Consider the following 17,154-nt stretch of genomic DNA (forward strand, 5'->3'; position numbering starts at 1 on the left):
ACATCTTTTATAAATAGCATACACATGGATTTTAGTCAACTAATCAATATCTTCTTTTTTTTACTAAAAAAATTAACCTGTTAATATTTATTACTACAGTTATATACTCTGTCTTATTTTGGACATTTCGTTCTGTTTCTGCTTCTGTTCCTTTGGCAATAGCTCCTCTCAAGTTTTGCTTCATCTTCTCAAGATTTTTTTAAAATTTTATTTATTTATTCATGAGACGCAGAGAGAGAGAGAGAGAGAGGCAGAGACACAGGCAGAGGGAGAAGCAGGCTCCATGCAGGGAGCCTGATGTGGGACTCAATCCCGGGTCTCCAGGATCAGGCCCTGGGCTGAAGGCGACGCTAAACCGCTGAGCCACCCGGGCTGCCCTCTTCTCAAGATTTTTATGAGGATGTAACATCTTGTTGATTTTATTAATGCCTATGTTTATACATTCCAAAACTATTTTAACCCACATTTCCCTAATTTTAAGAACTTTGAGTCTCCCCTTTCCATGGCCAAGAGTTTTAGCATACTGCTCCTCTCATCCACTCACTACTCACATCTCCTTGATCTTCGTTAATGTACTCAAGAGATTTAGATTTAAATTGTTGTTACTAAATTTGTATTTTCTACTTTATATACCTTCTTTTTTAAAAATCAACAAATCTTGGCATTCTTTCTTATAATCGGATTTGTAACAATTTGTTAAATTTGTTTCTACTTCATTGGATTCCATTGTCTCCTAGTCATCCTTAAATATGATGGTTTAAGGATGTGTGGGATGTCTTTTGCTTCATCTCTGGATTGGTTGATGTATTCATACAATTTTTTTTCCAGGAAAAAAAAAAGCAATATTCATTATAAGAGCTCTAAGAATGCGTTTTTCCATTGATTTTACAAGTGAAAAACTCTTTGATATTGTATAAAATCAGGTCACAAACTTTGTTCTTCAAAACTCTGAAACATTAGTCCATTATTTTTCTAATTTCTTTGCCAGTTTCATCCTGCTTAGAAACTTGTGGGATTTTCATTTTTATTTTTGAGATTCAATTCTTTTTCCAAAATGTATCCAGGTTTCATTATATTACTTTTACTTAAGATGTGTGACCTCTTTTACATAGATCATGTCTTCTTATAAAGAAACCGCTTATCTGATTTTTGTCCTAAATTCTACTCTAGATTATCTTCAGAAGTATGCTTTTATTCTGACTGCTGAATACAATGTCTTTTTCTTGCTCTACAGAAAGTTCTCACCAGTTCCATGTTGTTTGCTTGTTTTTTAATCCTTCCTTACCCATGAGTGCTGTGATCTGCTAGTATTACACCATCAGCCCCAAGTGGTGCATTCATTGAGCCAAACGTAGCTCTCATGGTCTCAGCTTCTCTCAGAAGTTGTACTGTCAGTATTAACACTTTCAAATGCCTCATTTTTAGACTTCTTGAGGCTAAACACTTCTTGCCAGGGGCCTCCTCCTTCAATATTTTCTGTATTCCTTTAGTGTTAAAGAGATCAGAGTTTCCTATGCAGCTCCATTGCATATTTGGACCAAATACACATTCTAGGGCCTGGGCCCTGATGCTAGTTAGCAGGGAACTAGAAGATTTACATCCATGCAGCAGGGGCTGGTCTGCACCTTCTGGCACAAACACTCCACATGATTCCAGCTTTTGCCCTAGGCAGCGAGTAGAAGAATGGGATCTCAGAACCCTACTCGCAAAACCCAGATTCAAACAACTCAACAGGAGTGAAAATCCAAATCGAGAAAATAACAATAAGAAACGACTGCTTCAAACTAGAAACAGTACAGGGCTCAGTCATAAAACCTTCCACAGGGATGTTTCTACCCCCCAGTGTGTGCTTGGGGCTCCTGAGGAAGATAACTCTGGCTGCAAAAGAGATCACAGATAAGACTGCAACATTTTTTAGAATTGAGAAAATTCAAAAATAAACCAAAAGCCCTTGAATAGAGGAGCTGATAAATGAAATGTGGTATAGTCACATGATATATTAGTGTTAAAAGGACTGCACTAAATCAACATGGATAGGGCATGGATATATAAAATTAAACATAAAAGAGCACCCTTGCACCAAGTAAACTCGAAGCAGCCAGTTGAAAAACAAAACAATTAAATATAAAAGAGCAAATAAGGCATACATAAATCTGTAGTACTCACCAAACTTAAAAAAACAGATGTACAAAAAAATTACATATGCATGTAATACACACATATAGAACGTATGTACGCATATAAGATACATGAACATTATCCATAATACAAAAGTATAAAAGAGACTGAAATAATAACACTAAATTAATGATAGTGGTCTTCTCCTGAGTGGAGAGGAGAGAGTATTGTGATTAGATATGCAGAGCAAAGTGAACTAAAGCTTCATCTCTAATGTTTTTATTTAAATAAACAGGTGTTAACAATTGTTGATTCCTCATGGAGGGCACCTAGGTGTTTGTTCTCTTTATCTTTTCAAATTTTTAATTTTCTCTCAAAACTAAAAAGCATAGCACTAGACTTGTACCAGAACAAGGGATAGTCTCTGTCCTCCTGAAATGCCAGTTGCAAATAATTTGCTGTAACTGACCAACAAAACACTACTTATGGAACATGAACAAGCATAGACATGGGTAACTGGAGCCCTAGCTCGTGGAAACTGCTCATGGGAATTTACCGAGAGGCCGATCCATGCTCCTATAGCAAGACACACACTCCTGCTATTACTATGTTTGTAGCTACGACTTTAAAATGCCTATGCTGGCATTGCTTTAAGGTGAATCAAGGAATCCTGAAGGACGAAGGAGGACTCATTTCGTTGTCTGTCCAGCTCCTAGAGGGCGTCCACCTTTTACCCTCCACGAGCTACCACCAAGGAGTTGCTGATCAGCGCCCACTTGGTGGTCAGGGTAGCACAGAGCAGGTATGCCAGAGATGTGCTCTGGGCCTCCTCCCTTCACATGTTCTGCTGGGGGAAGGGTGAGCCTACCAGCGGAGCCCTTTCTACCAAGGCCATCCTTCTTGCCTGTTTGGGGCCACCTCCTCTTTCCAGGCTCCAGTGGAGGTGGGTATCTTCCTCTGCCAGGGCTAATATCCCTTTTTCATTCTGAATCTCTGACCCAATTGTATGGCTAATTTTGATAAAACTTTTGTTAAAAGTAAATATGTTTCTGTCATATAAAGATCAGAAATGTACCTTCCTACTGAGAGAGTGACTTTCAAAAAAGATGATACAGTGGCCTCCTCACCTGCTCTTTCATTTCGGCATAGACTTTCTCTGAGTTCAGTTCCACCTGCCGCTTAAACTCTTCCAGGGCAGCATCTGCCTGCTGGGCCTGCAACCTCTGAACTTCAGTCACACGAGTTAGCTGTTCCTCTTTTTCCCTAGAAGAGTCCAGAAAAGCTTCACAGTTGAAATGTAAAATAAAAGAACTCGGCTTGAATGAAAGAGCAATATTTAACCCTCTCTAAAATAACATTCAGATTTCAATTTTTTGATCCCAATTCTATAAAACTTCCCTTTAAAAAGTTGACAATAAAACACTTTGCAGAAAAAGAGACAAAGTGTTCTGATAACTACTTTCAAAGATTTCTTTCAAACTACTTTCAAAGATTTCCCTAAAAACAAAACCATTTAAACCCATTTATTTGCATCAACTGATGAATGGATAAACAAGATATAGTACAGTTGTACAATGGAATATTATTCAACCTTAAAAAACACTGAAGTTCTGACACATGCAAAAGCATGGGGGAGCGTCAAACATATGCTAAGTGAAAGAAGCCAGACAGGAGAGGCAGCATGTTGTATGATTCCATTTATGTGAAATACCTGAATAGATAAATGCTCAGAGACAGGAAGTAGATTAGTGGTTGCCAGGATCTGGGAGGGAGAGGGGGGACAGAGGGAATGGGGAGTGACCGCTAAGGCATACACAGTATAGTGTCTTTTCTGGTGAAGAAAATGTTCTGCAATTAGATAGTAGGGATGGCTGCACGTCCTTGTGAATATACTAAAATCTGCTGAAATGTATACTTTAAAAGGATGAATTTTATAGTATGTGAAATATATCTCAATTGAAACAAAACAACAATGTACCATTAGAATTATCTCTAATATAGCATGTCTAGCAGCAGCTGACTTGCAGGGTGACAGACACAACAGAGCAACCTGATGGCCTGAGATGTTTCTACTGCCCTCTAGTAGACTTGCCTAGTGATAACCATCTCATTTCTTTACATCTTGAACTCAAGATATATGGTCAAAAGGGTTCAACAAAATAGGAGAAATCTTTGCATACTGATAGAAGGAAAAATTCCAGGCTTTAGGTTATAAATGTATGAAAGTTAGCAATGGCTAATATTGAGTTCTGACTAGGTGCTGGGCAGTGTGCAAATATTTTTATATTATATATCTTCTCTCCTTTACTCTCATAGCAAACTTACATGAGTATTATTATGTCCCTAGTTTTACAGAGCAGGAAAGAGTAGTTCCAAGACAATATGTTTAGTAATAGACCTAGCCAGGACCAGTCCTGGCACCCTGACCCTAGAGCTCATGCTGTTGGCTCCTATGCCATGCTGCTTTTCTGATTTTCCAGATGCCACACTTTATGGTCTGAAGGTATCCCCCTGAAGTGACACTAGTGCTCTTCTAAAACAGGTTTCAGAGAGAGGCCAAGCCCCTTCTACCATGTGGGGACACAGTGAGAAGTCACTAGCTATAAACCAAGAAGAGGGTCTTCATCAGAACACAACCCTGCAGATACCCTGAATCTGGCCTTCCCAGCCTCCAGAACTATAAGAAAACATCCCAGTTGATGGTATTTTGTTACAGTCCCCCAAACAGACTGAGACATCATAAGTAAGATTAACTGGGCTCACTTTCCCGAAATCCAAAAGTTTACACAGATATAAAACATTATCTCATTAACTGTAATACCAAAGAATGCTGGGAGATGGAGTGATTTATCTCACATGAAACAAATTTAGGGAAACATCATGATGGGGTTGGGGAGAGGGGGGACATTTCCCAAACAATGATGCTACTGTCTAAGAGATGGGCAAAAAGTAATATGAGTGTTTTGGAATTACTCAGATCTGAGTTTTAAAACCCCTCTAAGATACTTAATAGTTTCTAGGCCTTTTAATGAGAACATATATGTGATATAAAATATAATACCAAATTTTCTCCAAAAACACTGAAAAATTTCTCAAAGCTTTAATGCAAAAATACTGATAAGAAACATTGCCACCTAGTTTCCATTTCAGTAGAATTCGCCTGTCCCTTTGTAAAGAAATGTAGCAATGCATATATAGTTTAGAGTCCCCCCTCGCCATGTTTGGATAGTATCTGAAGTAAGTAGCTCTCTGCATACAGGCTTGAAGAACATACTCCAAATCCATCTTTCCTTTATTTTTCATTAAATACCACTTGTGTTGACCTCTTCAAACCCACCACATATCCTTCTATCTGCAATATATCCCTGTGCAGAACAAAGCAGCTTTTCCACTGAAACCCATTTCTACATGTGTGTTTCACAGGTGGAGCCACCACTTTAATGACCTAAGGGTCTCACACTCTGCCCCAAGGATGTGTGAGGCCCTCCACGAGAGCGAAGCCATTCTAGGTCATGCTGCATACCAGATGTAGCTCCTGGTTGCTGCATTTTACAACAATGTGGTGCAGGCTTCTGGAACTCTTTTAAAAAAGCTTTTCTTTAAGTGGTTTAGTTTAGTTGAATATTCACAACAGGAACCTGGGTATCTTACTGTTCTCCATTTTTCTTCCATGTTGTTAAAATATCTTTAATGTTAACTGGATGCCAAATTCTAAGGCCTTAATGTTTTGTTTCTTTGCCTATAATGTTAATATTAGCTAGTAGACGATGGTGATTAATAACTGGATATTATAATGAGACTGATTCAAGAGACATCACCACACAAAAGACTGAGCACTCTGATGGCAATAGGGAATTTTATTTTATTTTATTTTTTAAAGATTTATTTATTTATTCATGAGAGAGAGAGAGAGGCAGGGACACAGGCAGAGAGAGAAGCAGGCTCCTTGCAGGGAGCCTGAGGTGGGACTCGATCACCAGACCTGGGATCACGCCCTGAGCCAAAGGCAAACACTCAACCATTGAGCCACCCAGGCATCCCAGCAATAGGGAATTTTAATTTGGTCTGGTGCATTTTCATTCTCTTGTATTAGTTTGCCCAAGAAGCAGGAAGGCTTGACTAGGGTTTCCCTGATACAAACATTGAATATTTTGTTTAAATATTCAAATATCTGAATACTAAAACAACAAATGAGAACATAAAGTCATATAAGGTATACTGGGTACCATGTCCTAGATCTAGGTTGGCAAATGCGATGGATATTTGCCATAAACATTTTGTCACAAATGTTTAATGGACATTTTTTCTGGTGTGATGGACCCAAATGACTGAATGGGGATGCCAAGAACTCTCTGTTAAAAGGATTTTGAGACCAGGCTCAGAGGAAAAGGCTACTGTGGTTGGATTAAGGTTAGGAGGCATAAGAGCTACCTCCACGCTATCCCGGGACTACAGTGACTAATTCATCCTATGTCACTCTTTCATTTTTTAGGGCCTCTAAAAAGTACTTGAAAAGACCATTTTTATATCAGGATTATAATTTTTCGGGGTGCCTAGGTGGCTCAGTTGGTTAAGCATCTGCCTTCAGCTCAGGTCATGATCCCAGGGTCCTGAGATTGAGCCATGCATCAGGCTCCCTGCTTAGTGAGGAACCTGCTTCTCCCTTTCCCTCCACTGCTCCCCTGCTTGTGCTCTCTCTCACTTTCACTGTCAAATAAATAAATAAAATCTTTAAAAAAAAAATTACAATTTTTCAAAGGTCTACTTTGCTTGGTCAGTCTTTCTTAAACAAAAGAAAGTACATTAAACACTATTTGAAAACTTTAAAAACTTATTCATCATATAATTTAAAAATTATGCACCATTACTTAGCAAAAGAAAATTTTGCTAACACATTTTATAAAATATATGACCAGTATCTGAAATATCCATTCTGTTCTATGAATGCTAAAATTCTGTTGCTTTTGCATTTTTTGCCCAAATATTCACATTAGCCATTTAGTTCATGTAAGGACTTTAAATTCAATTGGGAAAATATTTTCTCTGTATCATTTCATTTTTATTCTCAAATTTAGTCATTTACTTTATAACTAACTTACGGCCACATAAATCAAAGTCATAAACTTTACCTATAACCAGGTATATATTACAAATCATATTAAAAATAGTTAAAATAAAACCTATGTAGTAATGCACATTACTTTTAATTGATAATTTCTATTGCTATTTACAAATAGAAAAATTGTTGTATATTAAATAGCAAGCATAGGGAAGAGGAAATCTTCCAACTAGGTTCCAGTCCCACCACACCTGCCAGTAGTAAAACTAAATATCAAAAAAGGCCTCACTCAATGTAAATCACTGTTCTGTCTAGATCAACATGACAAACATATCGAACTTCACTAATATTTAGGAAGCTTCTCAACATAAATAAAATATCTGTCTTAGTTTAAAGAGATGTTATTCATTTTAACAAGAGATGCATTTTAATTTCTATCAAAGTAATGAAATAGAAGTGAAAACTTTCAGCATCTGAAAAGAGAAAGATCTACCTCTCACTAAGAACAGTATTCTTTTTACCATGATTCCAAATTGTGTCCTGTAAGAAGCAAAAAAAAAAAAAAAAAAAAAAGGCTTTGAAGATTATTTTTTCCAGTGGAACTAGTTATGGGGTCAAGTAAAACTGCCATCACTCAAATGCCTTAAAGCAGGGCCTCCATGAAGATAAAAAGGTGGGAAGAAAATTTGCTTTTTAGTTCTGATTTATTTATAAAATGCTGTAAATTTTCCTCATCTGAGAATATAAAGCATAAAGAAAAAAGAAGTTGCATTCTTATACAACCACAAGCCAGCTCAGATTAAAGGATGTTCTGAAGTACATGATTATTCCAAAAAGGCAATAAAACGTAGGAGACTAATAGACTACAATTTAGTATTTCTTGAGCTTTACAAGCTAACATTTATATGTACAGGCCAACCTTAATTTGAAAATCTTCCCTTTGCACATTTCTGTACCAGCACTTTTGATAATGATGGCAGTGATCCAACATATATTTATAAGGCTTCACATTACAGGATACTTCATTTGCTGCCAGCATGGCATCTCCACTGGAAACTCCAAGAAAAACAAAACAAAACAAAACAAAAAAACTTCAAACAAATCTGAAAAACAGCTAGAAGAGTCTCCATTCCCTTTCCAGCTGGGCTGGAAAACAAGACTTCTGAGCAGCTATATCATCAACGTCCAAGGCTTCTGATTGGTACTCGAGGTGATTAGAGTCAGTCAGTCAAAAATCTGAAGATACAATTGACTTAAAAGGCTCTAAAAATAATACCTTGCACTATGCATGATAAATTAAGGAACTTTGGCCTCTTCTTCACATGACTGCTAAGGCTTGAGGGACTCTGCTAAATTCTTATAAAAAAATGGTAAACACTGTGAACATCTAAACATTTGATACTTCAAGAGTCAGAAAGAATGTGCAATAAATTGGAAATTAGTATTCCTCTCCATATTGGAAAGATGACAATAATCCTCATTTGATCTACAGATTCAACACAATCCCTGTCAAAATCCCAGGTGATATTTTGCAGAAATAGACAAATGGGCCCTACAATTCATATGGAAATGCAAGGTACAAAGAATTGGCAAAACAATCTTGAAAAAGAAGAACAAAGTTGGAGAACTCACATTTCCTGATTTCAAAACTTGTATTACAAAGCTAGATTAATCAAAACAGTGTGCTACTGGCATAAGAAAAGACATATAAATCAATGGAATAGGATTAATATTCCAGAAATAAACCCTTACATCGATGATCAGTGGGTCTTTGGCAAGGGTGCCAAGACAATTCGATGGCAAAAGAACAGTCTGTACAACAAATGGTGCTGGGACAACCGGATATCCATTTACCCAAAAGAATAAAGTTGGATTCTTTCTTTACACAATACACAAAAAGTAACTCAAGATAAACCACAGACCAAAATGTAAGACTAAAAATATGAAGCTCTTAGAAGAACACAGGAGTAAATTTTGGTGACCTTGAGCTAAGCAAAGCTTTCTTAGATATAACACGAGAAGCATAAACAAGAAAATAAAATACAGATAAACAGCAAATTTTAAAAACATGTGCTCCCAGGATATCATCAAAAGTGAAAAGGAATCAAAAGTAAATAGGAGAAAATACTTTCCAGTCATTTATCTGAAAAAGTACTTGTATCAAGAACACATAAACACACTTACAAATAATAGTTTAACAAAAAAAAAAAAAGAACGTAATTTAAAAACAGGTGAAGAATCTGGAAAGAGGTTTCTCCAAAGAAGACATACAGTTGCCCATAAGCATATGAAAGGCCATTCAATATTAGTAATCCAAAAAATGCAATTCAAAACCACAATGATATCATTATCATACAACCTCTAGTATGGCTGTAATCAAAAGACAGATAGGAACAAGTGTTATTTGTTTTGTTTTGTTTTGTTCTGTTTTGCATTTACCCTGCTTTATTTTAGCTTCTTGAATCACCCCAATCTCCCTTATTAAAATATTTTTTGCCTCTATTACTCTCTGCCCTTTACTTCTGACTCAAATAGAATTTATACAATGTGATTATCCTACAAGTCACTACAGCTCATTTTTTTAAAGTACATTTTTCTCTTTGTCCTCAGATTGGCTGATTACTATTGATTTATCTGCATGTTCACTGAATCTTCTTGTCCTCCATTCTGTTATTATATTTAGACCACATTTTATTTTATTTTTTTTTTTTTTTTTAATTTTTATTTATTTATGATAGTCACAGAGATTGAGAGAGAGAGAGAGGCAGAGACACAGGCAGAGGGAGAAGCAGGCTCCATGCACCGGGAGCCCGACGTGGGATTCGATCCCGGGTCTCCAGGATCGCGCCCTGGGCCAAAGGCAGGCGCCAAACCGCTGCGCCACCCAGGGATCCCATTTAGACCACATTTTAAATGTCAAATGCTGTGTTTTTCACTGTTTTTCTGTTGAGATTTCCCAGTTTCTCACTGATTACTAATTTTTCTTAATGTCCTTGAGTGCAACTATAATAGCTACCCTACATTTTCTATCTGCTAAGCCCAGCATCTAACACATCCTGAGGTGGTCGTCAATGGTTATTTTCTCAAGAATAAATAGGTTATGTTACCTATTTCTTCATATGTCAAGTAATTTTCGCTTATCATCTTTACAAATGAGACATTGTAGAGAGTGTGGATTCTGTTATTTTCCTCTGAACAGTACTAGTGGTTAATTTTAATTTTTGCTTTTAGCAGGCAGTTAACTTGGTTGAATTCAAACATAAATCCTTGACATCGTTATGGCTTTGCAACTATATTTTTTCTTTAATATGTTAGACATATTTTTTTTTAAGATTTTATTTATTTATTCATGAGAGACACACAGAGAGAGAGGCAGAAGTGCAGGCAGAGGGAGAAGCAGGCTCCACGCAGGGAGGCCAATGTGGAACTCGATCCCGGAACTCCAGGATCATGCCCTGAGCTGAAGGCAGTCGCTCAACCACTGAACCACCCAAGCATCCCATTAGACATATTTCTAAACCAGTAAATGTAGGTTACCTACAAAAAAAATTAAAATAAATTTTTAAAAAACCCTCTAAATTCTGTCTCCTCTATAAGTGACAAAAGTTCATATATAAGTTCAGTTCTTTTAGTCTTACCCTGGGCTGCTTAGATTCTCCAACCATGCATGTTTCAGAGATCAGTCAGAAATATGGACCAAGATTAGACAAAGAATTCTGGGCTTCCTACCTCTGCTTGCTTGTTCACTTATTTCCCAGGTGTCTCTCCATCTTAGTTTGCTAGTGGTTGCCCATTCTTTCATCTGGTTTTTCAAGCACTAAGATCACAGGTATCTACCCAATTCCAAATGTCCCACAGGCACCAAATGTAGAAGAATAAAAACTATAAAAATAGAAGACACCTTTCCTTCTTCTAAGTATGTACTCCCTCCTTCCACTATCTCTGTCTTTATTTATTCTCCAGGCCATCAGGTAGTTGTACTTTGTATTTTGTACAGAGCTTCTATTCGTGGTAGGATTAGTCTGATAGGAGCTTACTTGGCCATAATATATAAACTGGAATCCCCCCTTCTTTGTTGTTTTGACTGGCAGATTACTATTCATTCTTTAGGGGGTTCAAATGCCAATTCTTTGGATAGAATTGCTAGCTACTTCTTTTGTCTTGTCAGCACTTTTTATATACTGCCACTATAGCATTTTTCTTTTTCCAGGAGGGTCATAGTTTTACTGCTGGGGCTCAAATCCACCCAATATCCCTCACCTTGGCCACCAAGTCCTCCATGGTTTCCACCCTGACACAAGCTGTACACAGGGGCAGGTCCTCCACACTAATCAAGGACAGCTTGAAAAAAAAAAAAAAAAAAAAGGACAGCTTGGAGGTCAGGTCCACACCCAGGTCTCCAGACTTGATGACCTCAATCTTCTTCTTGACTTTCATGATGTTGGGCAATGTGGCACAGCAGGTTCATTGAGCCGCAAGTCTGTCATCACCACAGCAAGCAGCTTCAGGCAGGTGCAGGGTCTCCAGGCCCCTCTCAATCTCTACTCCACTTTCACCTTGTACTTTCCAGTGTCACCTGGGAAGTGAATGTGCCCTGTGGCCAGTCTAGAAATCCAGCTGTCATCTGCCCTGTCTGGTTACAATTATAGCATCTTATATGTACTATACAAGGGTTAATTTATATATTTATCTTTTCTAGGATAATGAAATCTCTTTGAGCCTAGAGGAATGGAGGATATGAGGATACAACTGTGTTTTCCTCATATTCATATATATACCTTGAAGATACTACATGTATAGAGTAATTCATTATTTGTTTCATAAATTCATATTATATCATCTAGATAGAATCAGTAAAACCATGGAACTAACAAATTTCTCAGCCTTAGCACTACTGACATTTCTGTTTGGATAATTCTTTACCATGGAGAAGACCTGTCCTGTGCATCATGATATGTTTAGCAGTATCCCTGGCCTCTACTCACTATATCCCAATGACAATGTCCCATCCCCAATTCTGACAACCCAAAAATGTCTATAGACACACCAATATGCCCTCAAAGGGCAAAATCATGCCTGACTGAGGACCACTAGGCCGGAAAGTATGGTTCTTTATCAAATTCCATGGAATGAAAGAAGCCTTAGGTATCATTTGGTTTCTGGGTGTTGATTTTTTTAAAAAAGATTTTATTTACTTATTCATTAGAGATACAGAGAGAGAAGCAGAGACATAGGCAGAGGGAGAAGCAGGATCCTCGAGGGGAGCCTGATGTGTGACTCTGGGACCACGCCCTGAGCCAGGCAGAGACTCAGCCACTGAGCCACCGAAGCATCCCTGGGTGTTTGATTTTCAAACAAGGTTTAGGATATTGGTAATTGGGAATAACCTGAAAAAACAATTCCCATCCAATTTCTTTGAGAATTCAATGCCATACAATGCTTATAAATGACTATAATGGCTCCACCATCAGGAATTTGTTTGTTCCTACAGCATGTGCCTTATAGGTGTTTTTGACCTGGAGAGAGAAGATTCAGATAACCCTAAACTGATGATGATCATGATCATGATGATATGCTTGTGTAGCTCTTTTTAGTTTGAGTTTTTGCATGTATTTTCCCAACTAAGTATATATTCCTCTTTTTTTTAAGATTTTATTTATTTATTTGAGAAAGAGAGCATGACTGAAGAGAGGGGCAGGTGGAGAGGGAGAAGGACAAGCAGACTCTCTACTGAGTGGGGAGCCTGACATGGGGCTCAACTGATCAGGTCATGGGATCATGACCTGAGCTGAAGTCAGATGCTTAACCAACTGAGCCACCCAGCGGCCCCTAGGTATGTATTTCTAATGGAAAAATTTGAAGAGGAAGCAAAAAAACAATAAGGGGGAAAACTGATAACCATAATTAATTAAGAATATACTCTGTATGGTAATTGTACTTAACATGTATAGATTTTTCAGTGTCAAGGAGGGAATATTTTGTAATTATCTAGTTGGACTGATACCACAGTTTGTTCCTTTAGTTTATCAAATGACCTTTGAAAGGTAGCAGAGGAGAGTAAATTCAGATATCAAAGGGAATAATTAAGTCTTAAAAAGGCAAACTCTGAAAGGCAAACTGAATGATATCCAAAAATACCAAGTGGAGGAATAGTTCATATCTGAACAAGAGAATGGTAGTAGCTAAAAAGTTCTTGTTGCAGAGAATGAAAGGGTGATTGTTGAGATATCACCATTACAGACATGCTATAGGACAGACAGAGGAAATTCATTAATGAAGTCCATGGAGCTATATATGAAAGTGGCTTGGTCTATCAGTTTCCCCATAGCTGCTGTAACAAATTAGCACGTACTCAATAGTTTAAACCAAGAGGAATTTATTTTTTCTCAGTCTGAGGCCAAAAGTCTAAAATCAAGGTGTTAGCAGCACTGTACTCCCTCTGGAGGCTCTTAGGGGAGAATTCATTTCCTGGCACTTGCAATTTCTGGAGACTGTTGGTATCCTTGGCTTGTGACTATATCTCTCTCTGATCCATCTTCACATCACCTTTTCTGTGTCCCTTCTCCACAGTGTCTCTCTTATAAAGATGCTCAAGATTGGTTTTAGGACCCACCTAGACAATCTCCTCATCTCAAGATCTTTAACTCAGTTATGTCTGCAGAGGTCCTCTTTTCAAATAAGAACATTTACAAGTTCTGAGGATTAGGATATGGACATATCTTTTTGGAGGCCACAAATCAGCCCACTAAACATGCGTTGATAAGGTACAGTCTTTTTTCTGTTTTGGGGGCTTCAATACTTAGCTCTAGCTTGAACTTCTGCTCATCTCTGGAACACAAGTCTTTACTTCAAACACACTATTGAGCGGTCCTCAATCCTCCTGCAGGAACCCCAATGAGGAACTCAACTCCAGGACCCCAGGATCACGACCCAAGCCAAAGGCAGATGCTCAACCACTTAGCCACCCAGGCTTCCCATAAAATCACTATCTTGAAGAGATATCTGCACCTCCATATTCATTGTGGTGCTGCTGTTCACAATAGCCAAAACATGAAAACAACCTCAGTGTCCATCAACAAATGAATGGATAAAGAAAACAGGATACACACACACACACAGTGCAATATTATTCAGCAATAAAGAAGAAGGAAATGCTGCCAGTTGCAAAACCACGGGTGGACCTTGAGGGCACTATGCTAAGTGAAAGAAGTCAGGCAGGAAAAAGACAACTACTGCATGATCTCACTATTTCTGTAGTCTAAAAATACCAGACTCAGAGACAGAGAGTAGATTGGTGATTGCCAGTGGAGGTGTTGGGGGAGTGGAGAAAATGGGTGAAAGTGTTCAAAGAGTACAAACTTCCATTACAAGATAAATAGGTTCTGGTAATGTAATGTACAGTAAAGTTAACAATACTGAACTGTATGTATGTTTGAAAACTGCTCAGAGAGTGAATCTTAAACAATTGTCACCACAAAAATTTTTAATTATTTGAGGGGATACACGTGTTAACCAACCTTATCGTGGTAATTGTTCTGCAGAATATACATATAACAAATCATTACATTGTATACCTTAAATTTCATGTCAGATATGTCAATTATATCTTAATAAAGCTGGGGGGGAAGAGCCAATTTAGGAGGAAACATCACATCATTATGCCTTGATAAGATGCATCCACATCTTATTATGCTTGGGTAAACTAGCCTCCTTGAGCTTACCTTCATTAATCCACTCTAAGAGATATGTATGGGAAATGATGATATATCTTCAGAAGGAGACAGAGTCATTTCTCCTATCAGTGATACCAATTCTAGTATCCAACAGGGTGGATTAGGTGATTTAGTCTGAAACAGTACTGATGTGGTAGGCTGAACCATGGCTCCCCAAAGATATTCATATCCTAATCTCTAGAACCTGTGGATATGCTACCTTATATAGCAAAAGGCACTTTGAAATGTGATTAAGTTAAACAGATTTGAGATGGAGCAATTATTCTGGATTATCTTGCTAGGCCTCAAATGGAACCATAAGGTCCTTAAAAGAGGGAAGCAAGAAGGTCAATCGAGAGACAAGGCAATATGAGAGAGTAATCAATGCCAAAAAGACAATGTGATTCAAGGTCACAAACCAAGCAACGAAGACAGCCTCCAGAAAACGGAAAAAGCAAGGAACAGATTCTTTCCTAAAACCTCCCAACAAAAACCAGTCCTAACAAATCTTGATCTTGGGCCCTAAGTTTTATTTTGGACTTCTGATCTCCCATACTATAAAATAATAAATTTGAACTGTGTTAAGACACTCTATCATATGGCAGTGACAGGAAATGATAACAACTAACAAAAATACTGTATTTTCAAAACTTAGAACATATAAAGGGCTCTCTGAAGTACTTAATATATAATATTTGTAATTGCCTTAACAATGCTGTATGGACAAAAAAAATAAGTTGAGAATTCAACAAATTTAAAAGTTAAATCAGGCAAAGAAAAAAATCCATAGGTTAAATTTTGTTATAGCCTTTGAATGTTTAAAGTTTTCATGTTTGCTCTGTTAATTGACTCCTTCTAGATAATATCACCAGGTTAAAAACAAAACAAAACAAAACTAAGAGCCAAATTATTTCTACCCAAAGGTCATATTTACATTCAATAGTGGTAAACTTGGATGAGATAGGACCCAGGGTAAAACTGTCCAAAGACTATTCAGTTAGTTCTAGGTATTCCCCTTGACCAAGACGCATCTCCCCAAATACGCAAACTCTAAGTGTGGTTAAGTGCAGGGAATCAGTATGGTTAGGAACTAAAATTTCTGGAGATCAACAAATGATTACAAAGACTTGCAAAAGGAAGAAGTGACCAAAGAAAGTTTTAGTTTTTTTAAAGTAAGTTCATAAGACTAGAAGCTGGCATAGAAAAGTAGTGTGCAATGGATAATGAGGAATGAGGTGCTGTTGAAAACTTCAAGGCACTCCAGGGATTATGAAAGACTGAAGGAAAAAGCCAATTCACAGCTAAGGTACTTTTATGGAAACATTTTAAGGCTCTATATGGAAATGAAGCTGCTAAGCATTCATGTGCTCTTGATATCAAAGATACATATCACAATTTTGAAACCTAGTATGGGTGTGCATGGTGCTAGTCCAATTCAAAATACACAAGGACAGGGGTGCTTGGCTGGTTCTGTCAGTAGAGCATGTGACTCTTGATCTCAGTGTCATGAGTTTGAGCCCCATATTGGGTGTAGAGATTACATAAAATAAAATAAAATAAAATCTTAAAAAAAAAAAAAAAAAAAAAAAGCCAGGGATGCCTGGGTGGCTCGGTGGTTGAGCGTCTTCCTTTGGCTCAGAGCATGATCCCGGGGTCCTGGGATCAAGCCCCACATTGGGCTCCCTGCATGGAGCCTGCTTTTCCCTCTGCCTGTGTCTCTGCCTCTCTCTCTCTCAATCTGTCTCTAATGAATAAATAAAATCTTTCTAAAAATTGGCCAAAAAACAGAAGGGCAGAGCTTGCTTTGGCTACACATATACTAAAATTGGGATGATACAGAGATTAGCATGGTCGCTGTGCAAGGATGACACGCAAAACACACAAAGTGCTTTCCTGAGTCACAGAATAGGACCCATATAAGATAATCATAATCACTGAAGTCTAAAAACAGAGTATAAATGTATTTCTAAGGATAACAAAATTATGTTTAAAATGTCCATAGCAAATCCGAGAAGACTTTTCCATTCTTCTTCCTTCCTTAAAGAATATATTATTTTGAGTTTACAACAGAGTCATCCAATCTTTTATTAACTCATTCATCAAAAATTGGCTAAAGACCTACAGCCATATGAGAAACCGGTCTTTCTAAGAAGATGCCATAAGGTAAAGGAAAAAAAATATTTAAATATCAAATATTTTAACAGAGGTTTAAACACAGGGTCTTGAAAAACAGAAGGCGAGGGTTCAGAGAGTTTTCATTGTACT

At 37.6% G+C, this 17,154-nt stretch overlaps 1 protein-coding gene and 1 non-coding gene across 11 annotated transcripts in view; one reads left to right on the forward strand and one right to left on the reverse strand.

Moving 5' to 3' along the window:
- The window catches only part of CEP112 (centrosomal protein 112), a 400,571-nt gene that overhangs the window by 240,322 nt on the left and 143,095 nt on the right, over nucleotides 1-17,154 (reverse strand). For all 10 annotated transcript variants that reach the window (XR_012009149.1, XR_012009150.1, XM_072781073.1 and 7 more), the window contains one exon: nucleotides 3,246-3,381. Coding sequence is in view for 8 of the 10 variants with exons in the window: in XM_072781073.1 (XP_072637174.1) it covers nucleotides 3,246-3,381 (136 nt within the window). In the remaining 2 variants the exon portion in view is untranslated. The remainder of the gene's footprint in view (nucleotides 1-3,245; nucleotides 3,382-17,154) is intronic.
- LOC140607623 (U6 spliceosomal RNA) lies at nucleotides 16,687-16,789 on the forward strand. Its single transcript, XR_012009583.1, has one exon. It is a non-coding gene; the product is annotated as a U6 spliceosomal RNA (small nuclear RNA).

Source organism: Canis lupus, chromosome 16, assembly GCF_048164855.1.
Source record: "Canis lupus baileyi chromosome 16, mCanLup2.hap1, whole genome shotgun sequence".
Taxonomy (NCBI): domain Eukaryota; kingdom Metazoa; phylum Chordata; class Mammalia; order Carnivora; family Canidae; genus Canis; species Canis lupus.